At 53.6% G+C, this 26,156-nt stretch overlaps 1 protein-coding gene across 1 annotated transcript; it reads right to left on the bottom strand.

Annotated features, from left to right (window-relative positions):
• Positions 1-20,026: 20,026 nt before the first annotated feature.
• Positions 20,027-23,393, bottom strand: LOC111258316. Its single transcript, XM_022829483.1, has 4 exons — positions 23,186-23,393; positions 21,349-22,214; positions 20,761-21,277; positions 20,027-20,678 (listed from the first exon to the last, which is right to left on the bottom strand). Exons 1-3 carry the CDS (start codon positions 23,391-23,393, stop codon positions 21,170-21,172), a joined length of 1,182 nt encoding a protein of 393 aa, XP_022685218.1. The 3' UTR covers positions 20,027-20,678; positions 20,761-21,169.
• Positions 23,394-26,156: the final 2,763 nt, after the last annotated feature.

Here is a 26,156-nt window from a genome sequence, read left to right as displayed (position 1 = left end):
GGCTTGTTGTATTGTATCATGTTGTTTGGATCTTTAATTTAAATATGTGTATTTGTATGTATATCTAAACTTTCAGCATTATTTGCACTACAACGTTTGACATGCTTTCAATCGTGAATCCATTTTCAAGTGTAATCAATTGTCACGCGTAATCCATTTTCAAGTGTAATCAATTTTCATGCGTAATCTATTTTCAAGTGTAATTAATTTTCACACGTAATCCATTGTCAAGTGTAATCCATTTTCATGCGTAATACGATGTAGATGGACCGGCAATGGATGTATAATGCAGACAGACGGAGCAAGGTGTTTATTGATGGCTTGCATTATTTTTTTGAAGTGGCCAAAGCGAACAAGCCAGAGAATGGGTTTGTATGTTGTCCATGCTTCCAATGTAATAACAAGAAGGACTATTCAAAGGATTCCTGGGGGACTATTCACAGCCACTTGTTTAGATACGGTTTCATGCCTAACTATTTGGTTTGGACCAAGCACGGTGAACGAGGGGTTGTAATGGAAGATGGCGAGGAGGAGGAGGAAGATGACAGCATTCCGGACTGGGTTGCAGGCCAAGCTTTTGCAGATACTACAATGGGCGAGGTTGATGAAGATGAGTTTGCAGAAAATGGCCCTACTGATGACCTTGGTCAGGTGCTACGAGATGTACACAGAGATTGCGAAACTGAGAAGGAAGCAGTAAAGTTGCAGCGCATGATAGATAATCACCAAAAGTTGTTGTACCCAGATTGCCAGTAGAGTCATAAAAAACTAGGTACGACACTAGAATTTGTGCAATGGAAGGCAAAAAATAGTGTGTCTGATAAGGCATTTCAGGAGATGTTGAACATTATCAAGAAGATTCTTCTCAAGAATAATGAATTACCGTCCACAACATATGAAGCTAAACAGATTATTTGCCCTCTCGGATTGGAGGTTCAGAAGATACACGCATGCTCTAATGACTGTATCCTCTATCGTGGTGATGAATACGAGAAAATGGATGCTTGTCCGGTGTGCGAAGCGCTGCGGTATAAGATCAGGCAAGATGATTGATGTCGAGGGGCAGTCTCCCAAGAAAAGAGTTCTCGCGAAGGTGATGTGGTATTTCCCTATAATACCACGCTTGAAGTGCTTGTTCAGGAACAAGACGAATGCTAAGTTGATGCGATGGCACAAAGAAGAACGTATGGAAGATGAGATGCTGAGAGACCCCGTAGATGGGGCCCAATGAAGATCAATTGATAGAGCATTCCCGGACTTTGAAAGTGAAGCAAGGAACATAAGGTTTGGTTTAAGTACCGATCGATTCAGTCCATTCGGTGAGTTGAGTAGTGGCCATAGTACTTGGCCTGTGACGCTATGTATGTTCAACCTTACTCCTTGGCAGTGCATGAAGCGAAATTTCATTATGATGCCGGTGCTTATCCGAGGCCCAAAACAACCCGGCAACGACATTGACGTGTACCTAAGACTGTTGGTTGATGACCTTTTACAGCTCTGGAAGGAAGAAAGTGTACGTGTGTGGGATGAGGATAGACAAGAGATCTTTAATCTACGAGCATTGTTGTTCGTAACCATCAACGATTGGCCTGCATTGAGTAACCTTTCAGGACAGACAAATAAGGGATATCGGGCATGCACCCACTGTTTAGACGACACAGACAGCATGTACTTGAAGCACTGTAAGAAGATCGTCTATATGGGTCGTCGTCGATTTCTCCCTACTCACCAGCAGCTGAGAAAGAGCAGGATGCATTTCAACGGGTGCCAGACACCGTAATGGAAAGCGTGTCTTCGAGATGATAAAGGGTGTAATTGTAGTCTTTGGAAAGGGTCATGGTAACCAACCTGTTCCGAACGACAATAATAGACGTGCACCCATGTGGAAGAAAAAGTCAATATTTTGGGAGCTACCTTATTGGGAAATCCTAGAGGTTCGCCACGCAATAGATGTGATGCACCTGACGAAGAATCTTTGCGTGAACGTGCTAGGCTTCATGGGTGTTTATGGGACCTCAAAAGATACATTGGAGGCACGACAGCACCTAAAAGCCATGGGGCAACGAGATGACCTACATTTGGAAAAGAGAGATAATGGACAACACTACTTACGTCCTACCAGTTACACTCTCAGCAAGGAAGAGAAGGATAGCATGTTTGAATGCTTGAATAGTATGAAGGTCCCGTCTGGGTACTCCTCGAATATAAAGGGAATAATAAATATGAAACAAAAGAAGTTTACAAATCTCAAGGCTCATGACTGCCACATGTTGATGACCCAGTTGCTTCCGGTTGCACTGAGGGGTGTTCTACCAGAAAATGTCCGGTTGCCGCTCGTAAAGCTATGCGCGTTTCTCAATGAGATTTCGCAGTAGGCAATCGATCCATCCAAGCTATCAAAGCTACAAAACGATGTGGTGCAATATCTTGTCAGTTTTGAGTTGTTATTTCCACCATCCTTCTTCAATATTATGACGCACTTACTGGTTCACCTAGTAAAAGAGATTGGTATTCTCGGACTTATATACCTGCACAATATGTGACCTTCCGAGAGGTTCATGGCATTCCTAAAAAACTATGTTCTTAATCGTGCCCGTACAGAAGGAAGCATCGCCAAGGGATATGGAACAGAGGAGGTGATCGAGTTTTGTGTTTATTTTATTGATTCAATTGACTCGATTGGGGTTCCAACTTCACGCCACGAGGGGAGGCTTCGGGGAATGGGCACCCTTGGAAGGAAATCAAGTTTGAGAAATGATACTGATTTGTTCGAAAAGGCACACTACACTATTCTACAACAGTCATCCTTTGTGTCTTTGTATATCGAGCAGCACAGGCAGATGGTAGTTTCCAAAAACCCGACCAAATCCGATGCTTGGCTTACACGTTATCACATGGAAACTTTTCCCTCCTGGTTGCGCCAACAACTTATGGGTAACTCTGAGATTCACCCACAGCTCGCCTAGTTAGCCAAGGGACCTACTAGCACAATTGTGAAATTCCAAGGCTATGAGATAAATGGTTATACATTTTACAAGAGAGCCCAGGACCAGAAAAGCACGAACCAGAATAGTGGTATCTGCATAGATGCCATAGATAGAAATAATAGCAAGGAGTTGTATTATCGTTTCATACAGGAGATATGGGAACTCGAATATGGACCGCTGTACATCCCTCTATTTCTTTGCAATTGGGTGAAGCTAACTGCCTTAACCAAAGATCAGTACGGAATGACAATAGTAGATCTGAGCAAGACTGGATACAGTGATGAACCATTCGTACTTGCCAATGATGTGCATCAGGTGTTCTATGTGAAGGACATGTGTAGCAAACCCAAGAGAAATCCAGAAGAGACATAGGAGCCAAAGTGCCACATAGTTCTTCCAGGTAAAAGAAAAATCGTGGGAGTCGAGGATAAAACAGACCAATCAGATGATTATGATCAGTTTGATGGCATGCCTCCATTCGCAGTTGAAGTTGATCCAAGCATCCTAGTATCCAAAGAAGAGGCTCCGTACTTACGCCGCTATCATGATCAAGGAACTTTCGTGAAGAAGAAATTTTACAACATTGTATTGTAATGCGCTAAATTTACATGACCGTTGTGTAATACTTGATACAATTTTTAATTTAACCTATGTATGATTTCATTTGTTCTTAAATTTGTTAGGTGAAGATTTATTAGATAAACAAGAACAATGCTAACCACATACATACATGTTTTTTTGCGCGTTAAAATTATTTAATTGAATAATTTCTTGATCATAGCGATGCAGTAAAATAATTATTTTAGATGCTAAACGATCTGGTATATAATTAATGACTAAATCACACTTATTGTCAATATACTCGCTAATTAAATATATTTTTGCATGTACAAAATATGTGAAGTTTTTTGTTTTTGCATCCTGAAATGCAGTGGAAACATAAATAAAATCCTTTTTCAAAAAACAGGCGGGAGATGAAACTGTGGGAAAAGGCCCTTTTATCCCGGGTGCCAATTGAAACCGGGACAAAAGGACCCCCTTTTATCCAGGTTGACAACTGCAACTGGGATAAAAGGGTAGTTTTCGATTCCCGCCGGGGACGTACCCTTTTATCCCGGTTACAGTTAGCAACCGGGATAAAAGGGGGGCCGTTTTGTCCCGGTTAGTGTTGGCACCTGGGACAAAAGGGTTGGTTTCGATTCGCGCCGGGGGACGTACCCTTTTATCCCGGTTCCAGTTAGCAATCGGGATAAAAGGGGGGGCCCTTTTATCCCGGTTGTTGTTGGCACCCAAGACAAAAGGGCCTTTAGTCCTGGGTGCCATTACGAACCGGCATAAAAGGGTGGGGGATAAAAGGCACTGTAGCCTCTTCTACCCCCACGCTAGTTACACCTAGCCAAATTTTCGCCAAGATCCCGCGCCCTCTCGCCTGCTCCGTAGCCGCCCATCCGCCTCCCTCGCCGACCACCAACGTCATCGTCCCCCATTGACACGACCATCGTCATCCCGCCACACCGACCGCCTCGCCCGTACCCGAACCGCCTCCTCCTCCATCGCCCCGGCCCGTCTCCGATCCTCCTCCATCATGCCCCCTCGACCTCATCACCGCTGGCCGCCTCCATCGCGGGGCCTCGTCACTACCTCCATCCTCGTCACCGCCTCCGTCAATGCCACCTCCCCGGTTGTCGCCGCGCCCTCGTTCGTTGCGGGGCCTCCTCGTCACCACCTCTATCGCGCGCGTCGCCTCCGTCGTCCCTTATCGTCGGCCGCCTCCGTCCGGCGTTGCTTCGCTCCATCCTCGCCTCCGCCGTCCCGCCGCCATTCCGCCGCCCCGGCCACCTCGTCGCCCCGGCCACCATCGACCGCGCGAGGTCCGCCCGCACTAGCGTCGGGAACGAAGGGCTCTTGCTGACGCAAGAGCACCGGCTTGCGTCAGCAAGAGCCTTTTTTATTTTTTAGTTAGAAAATGAATAAAAATTAGTAGATTAGTTAGAAAATCAATAGATATTTGTATATTAGTTAGAAAATCAAATTAGTAGTAATTAGTTAGAAATTTTGTAGAAATTCGTTCAAATTAGTAGGAATTAGTAGTAATTTGCTATAAATTCCAATAAATATGTATAAATTAGTAGAAATTTTGTAGAAATTCTTACAAAGTACTACTAATTTGTTGAAATTTGTATAAACATTCCGGACTTTGTGGGATTCAAGTTATTATAAAATTAGTAGGAATTAGTAGTAATTTGCTCAAAATTCCAATAAATATGTATGAATTAGTAGAAATTTGGTAGAAATTCTTACAAAGTACTACTAATTTGTTGAAATTTGTATAAACATTTCGAACTTTGTGGGATTCATGTTATTTTATGATTTCATGTATATACCCTTACGTACATGTAACTAAGGCGATTTCTATGATTCATGACTGTCATGTATGATTCCATGTATGTTTCAATCAGTAGTTGAAATGGTAGATGACGAGACCGCAAGGTATATAATGGAGCAGATGACTGCTGGTGATGGTAGTGGTGACAACCTTCCACTATCGTACACCGATGAAGAGGGCACCCAAGCGGACATGTTACTCAACATGTCCGCCGATAGGAATGAAGAGCATGAGCCCCAGCAACACCTTGCCGTGGCGAAAGGTTCCGGCGAGGTATATATAATTTGTATTGTTTGACACCATCGTTACTACTACATACTAATTAACGAATCTTGAACTATTAGCCCTCTGGATCGACGTAAGGGCAGAAGATCCGAGGTCGTACAAAGGTGATGGAAGGGAGGCTTGTCATCACAGAAGTGACAGAAGAGGGCAAGCCGGTTGCTGCTGAGAAAGTAGCAAAGAAGTACGTGAGTCAGATCGGGGCAATCGTATGGGACAACATGCCTATCAGCATCAGAGAATGGAAGGGCAGAAGCACTAATCCGTACGCGCTCCTGGAGACACAAAAGAATATGCTGTGGGAAGATGTCAAGAGACATTTCAATTTCCCCGAAGGATATATTGAAAAGGATGTGAAAGCGTGGACGCTGAAGAAGATGGTTGTAGAATTCTAGACATTCAAGAAGATGCTGGATGCCAACTACATTAAGAAGGGTCGAACTCCAGACTTCAATGTGTCGCCAAAGTTGAGGGACCACTGGGAGGCATTTGTTGAATATAAGAGGAGTGAAGACGGTGTGAAAAAAATCCTTACCAACACTACAAATGCTAGTCAGAAGGGGTACCATTATCATCTAGGGCGAGGTGGTTATGGCACAACAAGTCCCAAATGGAGGAAGATGGAACAAGATCTGATCGAACGGAGAATCGTACCTGCAACTATTGAATGGCCCGAACGATCAAAAAATTGGTATTATGCTCATGGAGGCTCCCTGAGATAAGAGGATGGGACGTTGATATTCAATGACACAATACGTGAGAAGGCCAAACGTCTTATGAAGAACATTGAAGATTCTAAGGCTGAGAGGTTGCAGGTGGACCGAGAGAATGATGAGCTCACATTGGCCCTCAGTAATCCCGAGCACCCAGGACGTTGCCGAGGGTTCGGGATCATTCCATGGAAGTTTCCTTTTCGAGGTGACAGTGCATCGTACAGAAGCCGCAAGCGAAGAAAGGAACAGATCGAGGAGAGCTGGCGGCAGATGCTAGAATCCAAAGTGCAGGCACAAGAAGAAAGAATGTTGGAGGAAATCAATCGTCGAGTGGCCCACGCAGTTGCAGAGTTGGCCCAATCTGGAGCATTGCCGAATCCAAACTACGCCAGCCCTTCTCAACGTCTCTTGAGCAGTTGTGCTTCTACAAGGGTCTCCAATGCGCAAATGCCCAGGTGTGGCGGATCCACTTCGGATTTGCTTGGTTAAACATGATTTAGCGGCCTGACACGCAACGCTCATGCCTAAACCGAGTAAACACGAAGTACCGTCGGATTTCATCCGATCTAACCACTTGAACAGGACCGAATAGCAAACCCACACGAAGGTGAGCGGTTCCAAAGAATATAACAAGTCCACTGAGTTAACAGATTAACCATTTAGTTTGGCCATAAAAACAACATCAAAGTTTTACAAGGTTCAGCAAAAAAACAACAACAAAAGGTAAAGCAACTAGCGGAAGTGAACTCGTTGGGGTCGGACATCCCTGGTGAGGCCAACCGGGACATCACTGATCCCTCTCCTCGCCGTCCGAGGAGGGATCCCACTCAACTGTCCAACCCGGAGGGAGTTGGGGCGGCCAAGTACCAGCAGAAGGAGGCTCAGAGGTAGCAACTTCACCTGAAAAGAAGAGCCACAACAAGGCTGAGCTACTAAGCTCAACAAGACTTAACCGACAGGGAACGCGCTAAACTACCTCTTCTAGACATGCGAGGCTTTTTAGCTGAGGGGTTTGTTTGCCAAAAGTGCTAAGTGTATCCCTACTTTCAAGTTTTAGCTCCGGTTCTAAGTTCATTATCCAGTCTAAGTTTGCAACCTATTCTAAGCAAGCATAGAACCAACCAAAGGTATATACATCATCAACACGACCATGTCATCATCAGATTCCTTAATTACTCAGGGTGACATAGCGATCAAGTAGTCTCAAACTGTGAGAGGCAGACGAATCGATTCGAGTTTCTTAACCCCGCATGGCGCACCTAATCTCACGACATCCGCGCACCACGAGGGTCGCTTCCTGTGTCGGCCGTCCCCATCAATTCCCAGGCGCGTGTCAGGTCCAAACTTCCCTTGGCATGCAATGCTCCACAGTCCCGGCCTCTGCCGTACTGTGACCGCACTTGCACCCACATGATGCACCATGGGAACCTCGTTCCAGGGACAGCAGGGGTATAAGCCACGCCCTACTTCAATCAGGTACTAGGCTTCCCCATCCCATACTAGGTATGAGATTAGTACTTTCAAACACTTGATCACGAACACCACCATTGTCGGGCCTTAGCAAGTTTCATAGACAGACGGGGCGACCAACCGACCACCAAAGAGTTACCCAAAACCCTGCCCCGTCCATCGTCCTTATAGTTGTGACAGAAGAGTAAACATCCAACTCTTACAACTCGCGAGTGACAGGGAATCACTCGGCTTTTACCGTTTCCTATTTAAGCAAAGCATCTACTCGGTCCAACAGCTAGTGTTCAGATCAAGGGAGCTAAGTTATGCAGCTATGGTTTCAAACAACTCCTATACGTAAATGCACAAGCATGTTAAAGAAGGCATGCGCAAGTCTGGTAAAACATAGGGGAAATTTATGCATCCGGGGCTTGCCTTCGATCAAGGAGGAAGGGAACTGCTCGTCTTCTTGGGCAGCTTCGGCTTCTGGAAGCAGGAGCTCAGCTACACCGTCATCTTCTTGCGCCGGGTGCAGCTCGTAGTAGCCGTCGGTGAGACACAGCTCTACACGAATGCAATGCATGGGTTAGCATAGACGGTTATTTCAACAGCAACACTTGCAAGTTTGAGCCCAGAAACTTGCGGCAAGTTACAGGAGGGTGGGGAGGCTCAATGGAGTTGATGGAGATCAAGGTATAAGGGTCGGAGGGGGAGGAACTTATGATCAGACCCCTATTCTAGAGGAATAGATATGCTAGGGGTCCTCAGACTTAACGCTGAAAGGTTCCCAAGTTTTACACATACACCCTTGGTTCAAAGAAAAAGATACAGCCGAGCCCTTGGGCGAGGTGGAGAAGGGTCGACGGAACAGACAGGGTCGGGCAAGACGGAACCGGGGTCGGGCGGATAGGAGGGGTCGGACGAGGCGAACAAGGGTCAGCAGCTTACCTTCGTCTTACAGAGAAGGCTTGGGGTCAGGAAAGAGCAGACTCGGGCGGAAAGACTAAGGCTTGGGACAACGGCGAGGTCTGGTGGGTTCCGGCGGCGGCGGGGCTTCTTGTGAACCACAAGCAAGCGGTTGCGTAGCGCGGAGGAGCAAGAGGCTGGGCGGATTGAGAGAGCGGTGGGGAGCGGAGAGGAGAGTTCCTCAGAACTTAGGCGGTGGCGCTGTGAGCATGAACAGGGAGCAAAGCGGAAGGGCAGCGATGGCAAATGGGGAACTCCGGCGGGGCTCCGACATCCCATTTTATAGCTGCGCGGAAGAGGGAAGGGGGAGCGGCGCGAAGGCCGGGGAAGAAGCGATAGAGTGCTCTGCCGGGGTGGCGATTGAGCAATGAGGGCGGTGGAGCAGGACCTTGGGATGACACCGGCGGTCATTGGGCACTGACGTCAGGGCGGCGCAGGCGCGGGTTTGCCGGTGGTTGAGATTTGGCGAAGGTGGGCGTCGTCGTGCGGTGGATCTGATGGAAGTGACCGGGAAAACGGCGCTGGAAACGAGGGTGCACAGGTGAGAAGACAGGTTGCTGCGGTCGCGCGGGCGAGCGCGGAGCAACAGATTGTCGGGGTGGCTTCTGACAGGGCAGGAAAAGGAGCTGTCGCTGCCGCGGTCTGGGTTGGCGGAGGAGGAATCGTCGCGTAGCGAGGACCGGGGCGGTGCGACTGTGGCGAGGTGACGGAAAAGACGGGCGGCATCGGGCTGTGCGTCCAGGATCTGGCGATGTGATGATGGGCGCAGGCGGCAAGGTGCTGCAGAAAGGGTAGCAGAGGAGCGTCCGTCGCGATTGGGGAAGGGGGCGCGAGAATCCATCCGGTCGTGGGCCGGCGACGAGGCGGAGCGGCGGGCGTCGGAGGAGTTGAGCCACGCGGCTGGGGAACTCTAAAGCGGGCATGCAGCTCGAGTGCACCTGTCGCGGGAGATCTGGGGGAAAAGATCTCGTGGGCCCACCGGTCAGTCTCGGTGGTCCACGGCTCGAACTGAAGGGCGACGCTGTGGGATGGCTTAGGAAGATCCGACGGTGGGTTGGGGTCGACGGGGTCGGAACTGGGGAGACCACGGCGAGGGGTCGGATCGAAGGGTCGGAAGATCTAGAGGTTGAACACTTAGGCTCGGAAACTGAGACAGGGGATCGGATCAGGAACTCGGATTAAGATTAACATGAAGGATTTCTATCCGAGGCCGTTACAGCCTACCCCCCTTAAGAAGAATCTCGTCCCGAGATTCGGATGTAGAAGTAACCGGTGGGGGTGTGTAGCCTTTACCTCCTTGGCTATGAAGAAAACCGGGGAAGTGCTCGTTCAAGTACTCTTCTGTTTCCCACGTTGCTTCATCCTCCGTGTGGTTCCTCCAGAGGATCTTGTACATTTTGACCACTTGGCGCCGGGTATGCCTTTCTTTCTGGTCAAGGACCTTGGCCAGATACTCTGCATAGGTTAGGTCAGGCTCGATTTGAAGCTGCTCTTGTTCTAAGATCTCGATTGGGACTTGGACACATTTCTTCAGCTGAGACACATGGAAAACGTCATGTATGGCCGATAGCTGTTCTGGGAGTTGAATCCGATAGGCCACGAGTCCACAAATTTCCACAACTTCATACGGTCCAATGTAACAGGGAGCCAATTTCCCTTTCACTCCAAACCGTTGTACTCCTTTGGTTGGGGAAACTCGAAGATACACATGATCACCAATGTCAAACTGTAGGGGCCTTCTTCGCCTATCGGAGTAACTCTTTTGTCGAGATTGGGCAGCCTTGAGATTCGCTTAAATCACCTTCACTTGTTCTTCGGCTTCTACCACTAAGTCAGGGCCATAAACTTGTCTCTCCTCCGCTTGGGACCAGTTCAACGGTGTCTGGCATCTCCATCCGTACAATGCTTCAAATGGTGCCATCTTCAAACTGGTTTGGTAGCTATTGTTGTAGGAGAACTCCGCCAATGTCAGGCACTTGTCCCAGTTTCTGTCATAATGGATGACACAAGCTCTTAACATGTCTTCAAGGATCTGATTGACTCTTTCGGTTTGACCGTCAGTTTGAGGATGATAGGTTGAGCTACGGATGAGATCGTAGCGCCCGTGAGGCATAGGCAATGACTCGGTTGTCTTGGATAAGAACACACCCAAGTCCAGTGCCAGAGGCGTCGCAGTACACGTCAAACGGCCTAGAGGGGTCGGGTTTGGCCAAAACTGGGGCTGTGGTCAGCAGGCGCTTTAAGGTTTTGAAAGCTTCTTCACATTTGTCGTTCCACACAAATCTGACCTCTTTCTTCAACAACTCTGTCATCGGCTTAGCTATCCTGGAGAAGTCCGGTATGAAACGCCGATAGTAGCCTGCTAGTCCAAGGAAACTTCGGATCTGGTGCACTGAGGCAGGAGGCTTCCAGTCTATGACTTCTTGTACCTTGCTGGGGTCGACAGCTATGCCATTCTTAGAGATAGTGTGTCCCAAGAACTTGACACTATCCAACAAGAACTCACACTTGGAGAATTTAGCATAGAGCCGATGGTCTCTCAGCCGTTGGAGAACTATGCGAAGATGGTTGGCATGTTCTTCTTCGCTCTTCCAGTACACCAAGATATCATCAATGAACACCACTACAAACTTGTCCAACTCGGGCATGAATACCGAGTTCATGAGGTACATGAAGTATGTGGGTGCATTGGTGAGTCCAAAAGACATGACCAGGTACTCGTAGAGTCCATATCTTGTGGAGAAGGCAGTCTTAGGGATGTCACATGGTCGGATCTTGATTTGGTGATAACCTGAACGAAGATCGATTTTGGAGAACACTCTAGCTCCAGCTAACTGATCAAACAAGACATCAATGCGGGGGAGTGGGTACTTGTTCTTGATAGTCACCGCATTGAGAGGTCGGTAGTCTACACACATGCGTAGACTGCCATCCTTCTTCTTCACAAACAGGGCCGGGCAACCCCAGGGTGATGCACTGGGTCAGATGAAACCTTTTTCCAACAGATCATGCAATTGGGTCTTCAACTCGGCCAGCTCAGCTGGTGGCATCCGATAGGGTCTTTTGGAGATGGGGGCGGTGCCGGGGATCAACTCTATGGCAAACTCCACGTCTCTATCAGGGGCATGCCGGGCAAGTCCTCTGGGAATACATCAGGGTACTCAGAGACAATAGGGAGGCTCTCTAGTCGGGCTTGCGATAGAGGGTACGCATAGGGAGGTGCGGACTTAGGAGGGTTCAAGAACAGGGTAGAACTGCCATAAAAGGGCGAGTTGATGTGGAGGGTTCGGGCGGCTGGGTCTAGAACCACTTGGTGTCGGGTCATCCAATCCATTCCAAGAATGATATCTATTCCTTCCAGGTCAAGGATGATCAGATTTTCCTTAAAAAGGTTTTGGCCTAGCTGAATTGGCACGTTGACACTCATCCTATCAGATGTGATCATTCCACCCGGGGTGGATATTCTAAAAGACCCTCTGGTTTAGCAGTCTTGTAACCCACACTTGTCACGGGTCTTTCTCCTGATAAAACTATGTGAAGCTCCCGAGTCAAACAAAACCAAAGCTAAAAAACTGTGAATCAGAAAGGTACCCGTCATCATCGGCGCACCTTCAGGAAGCTCTGCTACGTGGGTGAAGTTCAGTCGACCCTGGCGAACTTGCACCTTGGGCCTCTTTCCTTTGTGGGGCGTTGCATTACTCTGCCCTGGGCGCGGGCTCTGATTTCTGGGGCAGTCCTTGGCGAAATGCCCCACATCGCCGCAGGCAAAATAGCGGTTACCCGTTGCAGGGCGTGAGGGTGGTGGCAGGGTTGGCCAGGGCGCCTGTGGTTGGAAACTAGGAAAACGGGGCGCTGCTGCTGGTGGGGGTCGGGCAATCCACCTTCCCGACTGCTGGGGTCGGCTGGGCGCCTGGGGTGGAACCATTCTGAAACGCTGCGCAGGTGGGCTGGGTGTTGGCAGTGGGGCTTTCCTCTTCCTCTCGGCTGCCAGAGCCTTCATGCAGTCCTCTTGGGAGATGACCAGATTGACCAACTCATTGTACGTATCCACCCTTATCGGGTTTAACCTTTCTCTGAGCTCCAAGCTCAGCCCTCTGCGGAATCTGTCCCGCTTCCTCTCGTCGGTGTCCGCGTGATATCTAGCATAACTACACAGATCGTTGAAGGCTTGAGCGTAGTGTAACACATCTCGGTTTCCTTGGTGAAGAGCCAGGAATTCATTGAGCTTGCGCTCCAGGAGACCATCCGGAATGTGGTGCGCTCTGAACGCAGTCTTGAACTCGTTCCAGCTGATGACGTGGTCTGCTGGCAACATGGCGTGGTAGTGATCCCACCATAGCCGGGCGGAACCACGTAACTGCTAGGCTGCAAACCGGGCCTTGTTGTGATCGGGGCACTGGGCGGTGAGAAGCTTGAACTTGGATTCGATGGTGCAAACCCAGGTGTCTGCATCAAGCGGGTCTTGGGTCTTCTGGAACAATGGGGGCTGCGTCCCCAAAAAGTCTTCATACTGAGCAACATGAGGTTGCTGCTGAGCCTTTCCACCATGGGGCTGCTGCTGTTGTTGTTGTCCTTGTACCAGATGTCTCAGCAGCTCGGTCTGAGCCGCTAAGATTGCCTCTAGTGGAGATGGGGGTGGAGGTGGGGGAAGATCCTGTCTCTGCTCGCTGCTGCCGGGCACAGAGCCAGATCTGGTGCGATGTGCCATCTGCAAGAGTTAACGTTCCATTAAATTCATAATCTCAGAAATACTCCAACAGATGGGAACGCACAAGTTAAATTTTCCAATGCAACTCTTGCTGATAATGCAACACACGTCCTCATAAGGGAGATACACTCTTCCCATTGTCATCCTAGTTAGCATCTATCTTAGCCTTGTACTCGACTTCGGGCGAACCATACCCAGACTCCTGGAATTCTCTTATTTCTGAACTTAAGCCAAGGGGTCGGGCTAGGCGAGCATCCCGAGAAAAGGGGTCGGCAAAACGATCCACACAAAAAGGGGTCGGGCGAGGCGAAGAACTGCCTCAAAGGGTCGGGCGCATCCGATCTCGCGAACCGGGGTCGGCCAACTTGAATAGACCCACGGAAAACAGCGTGTGTGGCCACAGCACAAACTCACATAGTCTAACATTCCAACATTTTGTAAAGAGTCAAAGTTCAGACTCAAGATTTGATTTCATTGGGATCTTTTTACAGAGGTGTTCTAAAACACAAGGAGTACTCGACTCAAGGCTAACCTATTACAGGACTTTCCAAAATTTAGGCTGCCGAGGAGTACAACAAAAGAATGGGTTCCCTGCAACTCTCCGTCTACAGGGGAACACTATGAGTGGGAGAAGGGGCGTCGTCCTCTTCAATGTCCATACTGGACGCTTCCTCAACCTCCTTAGGGTCTTCTTGGGCTTCCAGTTGCATCTGGAGGGCATGCATGTCATCGAGCTCGGCGTGATGCTCGTCAAGATGAGCATTGGCAACTGCCAGCTCCATTTCCACTTCCATCTTTTCCTCTGATAGCTCGATCATGCCATCCACCAAGTCGGTTACTTCTCCCTTGAGCTCAGAGATTTGGTCCTGCATGTCATGGACCTGAATGCCTCGTTGGATGAGCTGATATGTTTGGCCCACCATGTCTCTTCTAGTGGCCTGGAGGTGTCCTTGGGTATCCACAGCGATCCGAGCAAGGATAGTCATGGCTCGTCCTTGGAGCTCAATCAGCCGATATAGGGCTGACATGCACCGGATATTGGTGGAGATGGTGACCATTGAGTAGGAGGTGGCCAACACCTCGATATTGCTGATGCGGTCGAGCCACGCCGGGTCCAACCGGTTCCTGGCAGGGAACAGGTCGATGGGGTCTAGGGTGACCTCCAGTGGGTGCAGCTGACAGAATTGAGTAAGGAGCTGAAGAGCAGCTGACTCCCAAGTGTCTTCCGGGGCAAGACCGTATGCTGAGATCCCAAACGAGGGCTAGTCGGGCCGCACAGGAGGGGGAGGTACTACTACCTGTATGTTGCATGTTTGGACGCCTCGCTCCAGGTACAACCGTCCTGCATACAAGGGTGGAGACTGGTACCCGAACCACTTCAAGGTGTCCCACAAGATCGCGGGAAAGCCCTCAAAGTGTAGACACGTCGAATGGAAGGTGCCATCCGCGCCATACAGGACGTGTCCAGGGGCGGCCATCTAGAACCAGGAACCAAAACCTCATGAGATGAACTCTAAAGGTCAGGGGTCGGACAGAAAAAAAAACATCCGGGTTTTAACCAAAAACAAGCTGGAAGGACTAGAAATCCTTAGAACCGAAGAAGAGCTTTTCCGAGCAAGGTTGCTTTTGAGGAGGGTGACCTTACAGATTCTTAGCTTATGTCGCATGCACGGCCTACCTCGTTCTCAACCAAAACAACTGCCAAAACTTGGCCTTACGCGGTTAGTGCCGGTGGCAAGGCAACCAGTACGTCTCTCCCTATAATAACTAGTCGGTTCTAGCAACGTTTCCTAAGCGATCGCGGTTAGTGTACTTACAGAAAAACACAACCACACGAACCTTTCATGCCAGCATCCATGAAAGCGTTCCCAAACATTACCGTTCACTATAGGAACGGCACCCATGCGTTCAAGGCTGCATGGACAGCACTCAACCGTGGAAATAGGTCCCCTTTGAATGGAACCGTATAACCCTTCGCACACTCGTGATGCGGAATCAGCGCACGTATATTAGACGTGGCGAACAACCGTGATGATAGGCTCGTTGGAATCGAACCATACCATATTTCGTATGGATTACATACGGAACCTGCGCACGTGTGATACACGTGGGTGAAACAACCGCGATGATAGGGTCCTTTGAATAGAACTCCCTATCGAGGAGAAGGAAGACGGCTTCCCCAAGGTGGACGGCTACTTCATGATCTTCGGCGGCCCGGCGGCATACGACTCCAAGCGCCGTCAGAAGCTGGAGCGCCATGAGGTCTACGCGGCCGAGCCTGCGACGCCGGCCTTCCTCGACTGGTCGGGATCCGCCATTACCTTCGACCGGTCCGACGACCCGGGACGCGTCCGGCATCCGGGATGCTACCCTCTCGTCGTCGACCCCATCGTTGGCACGACGTGCCTCACCAAGGTGCTCATGGACGGAGGCAGCGGCCTCAACATCCTCTACGCCGAGACCCTCGACGCCATGGGGATCGAACGCTCCCGCCTCCACCCCAGCAAGGAGCCATTCCACGGCATCGTGCCAGGGAAGAAGGCAATGCCACTCGAGCAAATCGACTTGCCCGTCACTTTCGGGACCCCTTCCAACTATAGGAAGGACGTCCTCACCTTCGAGGTGGTAGGATTCCGCGGAACCTACCACACCATCTTGGGGCGGCCGTGCTACGCCAGGTTCATGGCCATCCCCAACTACACCTACCTCAAGCTCAAGCTGCCAGGGCCCAACGGGGTCATCACCGTCGGCACGTCTTTCCAAAAGGTGTATGAGTGCGATGTGGAATGCTGCGAGTACGCCGCGGCCATCACCTTCACAGGGGATTTTGCGGTCCAGCTCGCGGAGGGTGTCGAGGACCAGCCCGACTCCAAACAGTCGGCCACCTCCTTTGAGGCCACCGAAGGCGTCAAGGAGGTCCTCCTCGACCCCAGCAGCTCTGACAGCCGGACCGTGCGGATCGGCACTACCCTACCTCCCAAATAGGAAAGCGCGCTCGTCAACTTCCTCCACGCGAACAGCGACGTCTTCGCGTGGAAGCCCTCGGACATGCCCGGCATTCCGAGAGAAGTCGTCGAGCACTCCTTGAACATCAAGGCTGGCTCCAAGCCAGTAAAGCAAGGTCTGTGCCGCTTTGACAAGGAGAGGCGCAAGGCCATCGGCGAGGAGATCCAGAAGCTTTTGGCGGTCGGGTTCATCAAGGAAGTGTACCACCCTGAGTGGCTAGCTAATCCTGTTCTTGTACGAAAAAAGAATGGGAAGTGGAGGATGTGTGTTGATTATACTGGTCTCAACAAGGCATGACCAAAGGATCCGTTTCCTTTGCCACGCATAGATCAGATAGTCGACTCAACCGCCGGGTGCGAAACCCTTGGCTTCCTTGACGCGTATTCCGGTTACCATCAGATCGTGATGAAAGAGTCCAACCAGCTCGCTACCTCTTTCATCACCCCCTTCGGCCCCTACTGCTACGTTAATATGCCATTCGGCCTCAAAAACGTGGGGGCTACGTTCCAGCGATGCATGCTGAAATGTTTCAGGGACCTCATTGGGCGGACCGTTGAGGCTTACGTTGACGACATCGTAGTCAAATCCAAGAAGGGCGACCAGCTCGTCCCTGACCTCGAATTAGCCTTCGAAAGGCTGAGGGATAAGCGTATTAAGCTCAATCCTGAAAAATGCATTTTTGGGGTTCTGAGGGGCATGCTGCTAGGCTTCATCGTCTCCGTGCGCGGCATCGAAGCTAATCCGGAGAAGATAGCGGCCATCAACAACATGGGGCCAATCCGAAATATAAAGGGAGTCCAGCGCGTCATGGGATGCCTAGCGGCCCTGAGCCGCTTCATCTCACGCCTTGGCGAATGGGGGCTCCCTCTATATCGACTCCTAAAGAAAACTGACCGCTTCGAATGGACCGACGAGGCCCAAGAGGCACTTGACCGACTCAAGGGCCTCTTGACGAAGGCCCCAATCCTAGTCCCACCGACCTACGGCGAGCCCCTCCTGCTCTACATCGCAGCGACCACCCAGGTGGTTAGCACGACCCTAGTGGTGGAACGAGAGGAGGAGGGACACGCTCTCAAGGTGCAACGCCCGGTGTATTTCGTCAGCGAGGTCTTGTCCGAGTCCAAGGTGCGCTACCCACAGATCCAGAAGCTCATCTACGCTGTCCTCATCATGAAGAGGAAGCTGCGCCACTACTTCACCTCCCACCCGGTAACGGTTGTTTCGTCATTCCCACTAGGCGAAGTGATCCAGAACTAGGACGCCACGGGGCGGATCACGAAGTGGGCTCTCGAGCTCATGGACCAGGGCATCACCTACGCCCCCCGCACCGCCATCAAGTCCCAGGTACTCGCCGATTTCATAGCAGAGTGGATGGAGATCCAAACACCATCCATGCTGGAGAAGCAGGACTACGGGACAATGTACTTCGACGGGTCGTTGATGAGGGCCCATGCCGGAGCGGGCCTCATCTTCGTCTCTCCTCTAGGCATACACATCAGGTACATGATCCGCCTCCACTTTCCTGCGTCCAACAATGTCACCGAGTACGAGGCCCTCCTCAACGGGCTTCGCATTGCCATCGAGCTGGGCATACGTCGATTAGACATCCGGGGCGACTCTCAGCTAGTTGTTGAACAAGTCATGAAGGAGTGGAGCTGCCATGACCCCAAGATGGCAGCCTACTGCAACGAGGTTCGCAAGCTTGAAGAACAGTTCGACGGGCTGGAACTCAACCACGTCGCAACAATGAGGCAGCCGATGAGCTGGCAAAGGTAGCGTCCGGCAAAATGCCCGTACCCGACGGTGTCTTTGTCAGCGACCAATTCAAACCCTCAAACCGCTACCAAGAACCGGCAAGGGTCGGCGAAGCGCCACCGGCTCTGAGCTCAGACCCTGACCCAGGGGAGGTCGGCAGCGCGCCACCTGCCCCAGGCCCGGGCGCCAGCCATGATAGGGTCGGCCCCATTTCGCCTGACTCAGTTCCGGAAGCCGACCCCTTCGACCCTTTGGTCATGGAAATCGCGGCAGACCCCACAGTGGGGGCCGAGCCCCCACCCGACTGGAGAGCCCTATACCTCGACTACCTCATCTGCTACACGCTCCCGGTGAACAAAACCGAGGCCCGTAGGATTGCGCGTTGCGCCAAATCCTTCACCATTATCGATCAAGAGCTCTACAAGAGAAGCCACACCGGCATCCTCCAGCGCTGCATCCCGATCGAGTCGGGAAAGGCACTAATCCAGGACATCCACGCCGGAGCCTACGGCCACCACGCTGCGCCAAGAACCCTCGTTGGCAACGCCTTCCGGCAAGGTTTCTACTGGCCGACGGCGGTCGCCGACGCCACCCAAGTAGTCCGCACCTGTGAGGGGTACCAGTTCTTCACACGCCAAACCCATCTGCCCACGCAGGCGCTCCAGACCATCCCCATCACGTGGCCCTTTGCGGTTTGGGGGCTGGATCTCGTCGGGCCCTTCAAGAAAGCACCCGAGGGCTTCACCCACCTGCTTGTCGCCATCGACAAGTTCTCCAAGTGGATTGAAGCAAGACCGGTCACGCAAATCAAGTCCGAGCAGGCGGTACAGTTCTTCACTGACATCATCCACCGCTTCAGAATCCCCAACTCCATCATCACCGACAACGGCACGCAGTTCACCGGGAAGAAATTTCTCCAGTTCTACGACGACCACCACATCCGAGTAGACTGGTCGGCTGTGGCACACCCCCGCACGAACGGGCAGGTCGAGCGAGCCAACAGCATGATACTCCAGGGTCTCAAGCCACGGATCTTCGACCACCTCAAAAAGTTTGGCGGACGGTGGGTCACCGAGCTTCCCGCAGTCCTTTGGAGTCTGAGGACAACCCCCAGTCGGGCGACTGGCTTCACCCCGTTCTTCATGGTCTACGGGTCCGAGGCCATCTTGCCCACCGACCTGGAATATGGATCGCCGAGGGTCAAGGCGTACGAAGAACAAGGGAACCAGGCATCGCTCAAAGACGCACAAGATCAGCTCGATGAGGCATGCGATGTGGCCCTGCTGCACTCCGCCAAGTACCAGTAGGCCTTACGACGTTACCACAACCGCAAGGTGCAAGGCCGAGCCTTCAACATTGGCGACCTGGTGCTCTACCTCGTCCAGGACAACAGGGGTCGGCACAAGCTGACCCGTTCGTCGGAAGGTCCCTTCATCGTCGCGCAGGTACTGTGGCCAGGCACCTACAACCTAGCGACCCCCAACGGACAGATCTTCAGCAATGCTTGGAACATAGAACAGCTAAGGTGTTTCGACCCCTAGTTTTCATTTCCAAATTCTGTACATAAACTTTTCTGTAAATTTAAAGATTTTTACGGAAAAAAGAATTTCGAGCTGGTTCCGTTCAAGTTTTCTCGCCGAACTCAGGGATACCCGACCCAGGCTTCGCTCCAGGGTCGCATATCCCTCGGGGACTATCAGGGGCTCCGGCTCAAGCCACTTGGCACCATCTCAAAAATGCTTTCTCTTTCCGAGCCGACCCCCCCTTCTGAACTTCCTGGCATGAAAAGGAGAGAGCGCACGAACGGTGTTCAGGCAAGACTGATCGGACTGCGAAAAACCTACGCCCCAGCAGCTACGGTGCCTTCGCCCATCAACGCTTACTGACACACCCGACAATGCGCTCTAAACTTTCCAAGTCCAGAAAACAAGAAAGAGGGTCGGAAACTTTTTTACGACAAGTTTTTGAAAAGGCCTCCACGACCATCACAAAATAAGTCTGGAACTAACGTATTTACAACTTGGGCGCCAGCCCGATACAGTTAACTCGTCGTGGGATCTTCAGGAGGGACGGCTTCATCCTCCAGGAGCTTCGCCAAGGCCTCCGCCGGGTTGAATATTGACGCGTCAATCTCAACAGCTCAGCCTCAGAATAGCCAGCGGCGTATCCCCTGCTCATCCCGGCGAAGTTGATGCTGGAGTAGTAGGAGCCGAAGACTGAGAAGGCTCGCCGCACGCCGGTGTGGAGCGCTTCCACGGCAATCTCGCGGGCCCGGCGGTACGTCCCAAGGACACAAGCCGTCAGCGAGCTCGTCCCCTCCCCCTGGACCACGCCGAGGCTGTCACAGACGACGCGGACCGCATCCCGCAAGGTGTCGTGCTCGACGAACTCCGCGTCAAGCACCTCCCTCAGCCGGGTGATTTCGTCTGCAAGGACCACTCAGAAAGACCCACCAAATTAGAAACCACCGCAACACCACAGAGACAAAGAAACGAAGAGAAGTATCACCGTCGGACCGGGCCTTCAGCTCACGCTCCCGGTCGGCCCCCTGAGACACAGCGGTCTGGAGCCCCTGCACTTGCGCCTGGAGCTGACCGACCTCCACACCAAGCTCGCCCGCTATCTTCTCGGCTTTGCCCTTCCGGGCCGCCTCCAAGTCCCGCTCCTCCCAGGCCTTTCGCCGCTCGCACCGGATGCGCTCGACAGTCTTCTGAAGGGCATCAAGATCTCCCCTCAGCCGCACGAGCTCCTCGGCATCAAGGCGAGCCCTCTCGGCAGCGGCGGCCTGGAGCTCCTCGCGGTCGAGGTGGGCCTTATTGACGACGGCCTGGAATTTTGCATTCGACCGCCGCGCGTCCTCCTGCGCCACTTGCTCGCGCCTCTGCAGATCGTTGATGACCTGCTGGGCGGTGGCAACCTACATGGTCAGCTCCCTGGTCCACTGCCTCTCCAAGTTGAAGCGCTCCCAGAGCCCCCGCTCCAGCCGGAGGAAATCGGATTTTCCCCGACTGCATTCTTGGAGAGCCTGGAGAGCAATACGCCGTCAATGGTAAGGAAACGGGAAGGAGACGACCACCAACGGAAAAGGTATCATACCTGGCTACAAGGGAGGACGACGCTATCCAGCTCCCCCAACAATGAGGACAGAGTCGCGCGGGCGTTAGCGAGGCTGCCCTGCACCGCCTGCCACTTGTTCCACTCCGCGGCATCATCCAAGGTGAAGAGGTGTCTCAGCGGGTCCTCACGATACGACCAACGCAGGACGGGCCCTCTCCACGCCTTGGGAACAGAAGCGGCCGAGGCAGAGGCGAGAGCCGACCTCGACGCCGCCATCGACACGGGCTCCATCATCCCGGAAGCCGCCGGGCTCGCCGACGGTTCTGGTGCCTGCGCACCAGCCGCCGTCAGGGCCGCCACGGGCCCGCCCGACGGCGCCACTGCCTCCGACGCAGGCGGTGGAGCGAGTATCCCCGCGGCCACCTCGCCCTCCGTAGCAACCGCTGAGGCAGGCTCCTTCACCCCTATCGGAGCCTCTGGAGCGGGCACCTCCACCTCCGCCGCCAATGCCACCTCCGCCAGGACCTCCCGGGCGGAAGTCCCGCCTCCGTCTCCATCGCCTCCTCCGCCACAGCCGTCGGGGCGGGCGTCGTAACCTCCCCCGCCATCGCCATCCTCGCCGTGGCCGCGGAGGCAGGCTCTCCTTCCTCTGTCGTCGCCGCCGTCCCCGTCGCGGCCGCAGGGACATCCATCCCCGTTTCCATCGCCGTCGTTCCCTCCGCCTCGTCTGCGCCGAGGTCGATCACTTCCCCAGCCTGAGGGCCCCGGGGAACGACACTCTGCCTCGAAGGGTCGGCCGAGGAAGCGGAAAGCGGAGCAGGGTCCACGCCCTCTCTCGTTCCCGATGGCGCCACCACTCCACCGGTCGCCGTCACGGTGGCCACTTCTGCGGTGGGACCCGCGACCTCACCGGGAACCCCGCCGCTCGCCGCGGGCGGGGCCACGGTCCGCTCCGCAGAGGCGGACAGCACCCGTCGCGCCTTCTTGGGTGCCAGCTGCAGAACAAGGCCACAAGGGGCAGCGCTACGAAGCAATCAACAAATGTCAGCGGAAACAAACGCAATGTGGGAAAGGAGCGAGGTTCGCAAGGAAATACAGCTCACGTTCCTCCAGCGCAAGGATGGCGTGCGCGCTTCGCCTCCGAGTAGGACGCCGACCCCGGGGCGTCCGGCAACAGCCGCTTGCCACTGCTCCTCTGCTCCTGGGTTGTAGGCGCGATGGCGGGGGTGGGCTCCGTAGACCCCTAGGGAGCGCTCCGCGCCGACTCCTGGGGAGCACTCCGTGCCGACTCCTGGGGGGCACTCCACGCCGACCCCTAGGGCATGGCCCCGGAGCTTTGCGGAACCAAGCCCCGGGTGGACGGTCCGCCCGCTTCATCCCTCGTGGCCATTTGCGAGCGCGCTTCCCGGATAACGAGCGCGCTCAACCGGGGGGATAGGAAGAGCTCCTCATCATCATCATCATCATCTTCCTCATCTTCCTCCTCATCGTCATCATCGTCTAACACGACCTGCCCTCACCGCCGTCGTTGGAACTCCTTGGCGGCCTTCTTCTTCTTCTTCGCCGTCTCCTTGTCCTTGCGGCGCTTCTGCTCCTCGGCAAGGAGACGGTTCCGCAGCCGCCGATCAGCGTCCTACAACACTAGCGGGCGCGAGTCTACGACCCAAGTCATGCTACCCTGCAAACACAAAAGGGCCCCGCGTCAGAACAGCAACCAAAAAATGCGAAAAAAGAAGGTCGGCGCACAAAATCCTTATCAGGTCGATGAAGCCCTCGTCTGGGCTCATCGGGGGGTGCCCAGGCACCGAATAGTCGGCGTCCTTGTCCTCCAGCACCTCTCGAATACGCTATCGGATCTCGGAGGCGGCAAGCGCACCTGTCGCAAGGACGGTACCCTCGGTTGACGCGCCCGGAGTCATGTCAGCGAGCGAGCGGACCCGGAGCATTAGCAGCGCCACCTGCCGGGCATGGTACTCCCTGATGACTCCAACTCCGGTCAACCCCCTCTTCTTCAAGTGCTCGATGGCCTGCAGCAAGCCATAGATCTGCTTCTTCTCCTTGTTGACCGGGCCGTATGCCCACATCTCCGGTGCCACCTCGATAGTGCGGCCAGTGAACTCCGGTAAGGGGGAGTTCGAGTGGTTCTTCACGTAGAACCACTAATTGTGCCACCCCTTGTGGGACCCTGCGGTCTTCATTGCCATGTACTCTTTGGAGCGAGTATGGCGGAGGTGGATTCCGGCACACCCTATCGGCACCGACGACGACCGTTGCTGGCTCCCCTTCATCTCCGCCTTCTGGTACAGGCTGACCATGAAGAAATACTTCCACAGCAAGAAGTTGGGCTCGATGCTAAAAAAACCCTCGCACAGCGCGATGAATGCCGCGATGTGCTGGATCCCGTTGGGGTTGAGGTGTTGCAGCTCAAGCCCATAATAATGCAGGAGCCCGCGGAAGAAGCGGCTCGACGGAGTCGCGAATCCCCGCTCGTGGAAGTGAGCGAAGGAGAAGATGTAGCTGGCGGGAGGCGTCGGCACCTGCACCGACCCCGGAAGCTCCCACTCGCCTGCCTCTGTCCTCTCACAGAGGAGGCCCTTCCTCACAAGGCCTTCGGCGCGCGAGGAGTTGAAGTGGGAAATCACCCAGGATCCCATCGCCAGAGGAGGGAGGAACTCGACGGGGATGGGGAGAAAGGGCGTGGCGCTGAGCAGAGGAAGACGAAGTGGGCGCGGATGAGCTGAGGACGAGCAAGGAAGGTGAAAGGACTCGAAAGCAGAAGCCGGGCGGAACCAGCGAGGCGGAGCCTTCGTTTTATAGGGAAGGCGCGAAGGCAGCAGAACTGACGCCCTTGTCGCAATAAATGCGGCGCTAGGTACGCTCCCATGACGCCCGCTCTCTTTTCGGAAACCGCGCGCATGATCTGCCATGGAAACATCCTCTCCTCCTCGATTCGCGGGTCGGCACCCTCCGCAACTCCATCTCCCGGAAGACACGCACAAGACGTCCCCGACGTTCGGCCCAGGACAAGACATCCACCACGATTCGGCCCAAGGCCCATCAAAAGGTAAAGAGGGATACATGGCTGAAAATGCCCCTACGGTCCATTACGATCCAGAGGTTCGAAGGCTGGCCCGCCGCGGGTTTGACAGCCGCCTCAGGATGCCCCCGAGCGAGGGCTGAGAAGGGACGGGTCCGCTAGCGACCATCACCCGGGCGCGCGATGCTCCCGGGCGTCTCAAGCTCACATTCGAGTCCGGACCGGCGTCAAAATTCATGGTTTTTCCCCGAGGAAAGGCAACGAGCCCCCAGATCCGACCGAACGGACTCGGGAACTATATGAACTGGCCGACCGGAGCCTGGGGTACGCCACCAGCCTGGCCCTAGCCGGACCCCACTGAACGGGGACCGGGATCCCACTCGAATCAACCCGTTAGTAGCTCCAAGAGCACCATAGTTCATCCAACGAGGATAGCGTGGCACGGCTCGCCCCCTCCGTCCTAGTGAACAAACGCTTGAGGGTGAACAAACAAAAGTCGACCCAACCTCCGACCGGTCCCCTGCAATGCGCGGGGGCTCGGGGGTTGGCTTCGCAACCTAAGGCCACGCGAGTGGTCTTAACTTAAGGCTCACAGACAGAAGGGTACGACCAGAAGTCCCCCACGCCGAGTAGCGCATAGGATGAGTCGTCAATTAATCCCCTTGGTCAACATCATCCGAACAGCGCCCTCTGCCCCGGATCAACTGTGAGGATCCCGTACTGGCAACCACAGCAGCCTCTGGAGGAGCGTTCCCGCTCCACCACAGGCTCGGGGGCTACTGTTGGGGGGAAATATCAATGATCTCCCCTAGCCCATTAAATCAACAAAGCATAAAGGCCCAGGCCCATCTAAGGTGGCAAAATTGTCGTCAGCCCAATATGGGAGGGAGAGGCACGTTCCGCCTCGCCCGACCCGGAGTCCCGGGGTCGGACGTTCCCGACCCCTTGAAGACTAAACTCCGCCTCGCCCGACCCAGAGGGCCGGGGTCGGGAGCGCCTGACCCCGCCGTAAAAACTCCACCTCGCCTGATCCTGAGCGCGGGGGTCGGACTTGCTCGGGTCCACAAGACAAATATCCACCTCAGGCGCAGACTCGAGGATCAGGGTGCAGATCTCATGGGTCCCCCTATCGACCTCGCCATAAATGCATCGCGGCCTTGTCAAGCAGAAAAGGAGCAACGTCCCCAACGTAACCGGTCACGAATGCCCATGCGCGGCCGTGCGGCGCGAGCTGCAGCAGCCGCGGCTCCCTCTGATTTGCCGCAGGGTACTCATGACCCACGCCGAACGGCACAGGAGGGCGCTCCGCTTGCTCTCGCGCCCCGCGCTCCCGATGACAGGGATGCGACGTCCGGGTCTTACGGTAATCAGCAGGGTAACATAATCGGCCCTCCTCCCCGGTGGGCACAGATGCCAAGGCTGAGGATCATCATCGTGCTCGGCAGGATCTGGAAGAAATCGCCTTCCCTCGACGGACGTGCTGATAGGGACCAGAGGCCGGAGCGAGAGCGGCGGCCCTAGGACCCTCTCCTTATGTTATATTTTACTTAGCTTATCTCCTTACTTCTCCTGATGCCTGGCTCATCTGTAACCCCGAGCTCCCCCTTCGCGCTATAAAAGGAAGGCCGGGGGTCCTGAGACAGGGAACTCTCTCAAGCAAATAGGGCACACCCACTCTCACTTAGAGCACGAGCGCACTCAAGAGACATGGGATCAGTTACCTCTCTCGCACTACTGTATCCCTACTACAGAACCCCGTGTGGGTAACACGAGCAGCTCCCGATACTGGACGTAGGGCCTTCCATTGCCC

This window comes from Setaria italica, chromosome VIII, assembly GCF_000263155.2.
Source record: "Setaria italica strain Yugu1 chromosome VIII, Setaria_italica_v2.0, whole genome shotgun sequence".
In the NCBI taxonomy this organism is placed as follows: Eukaryota; Viridiplantae; Streptophyta; class Magnoliopsida; order Poales; family Poaceae; genus Setaria; species Setaria italica.
This window is presented reverse-complemented; position numbering and strand designations above follow the sequence as displayed.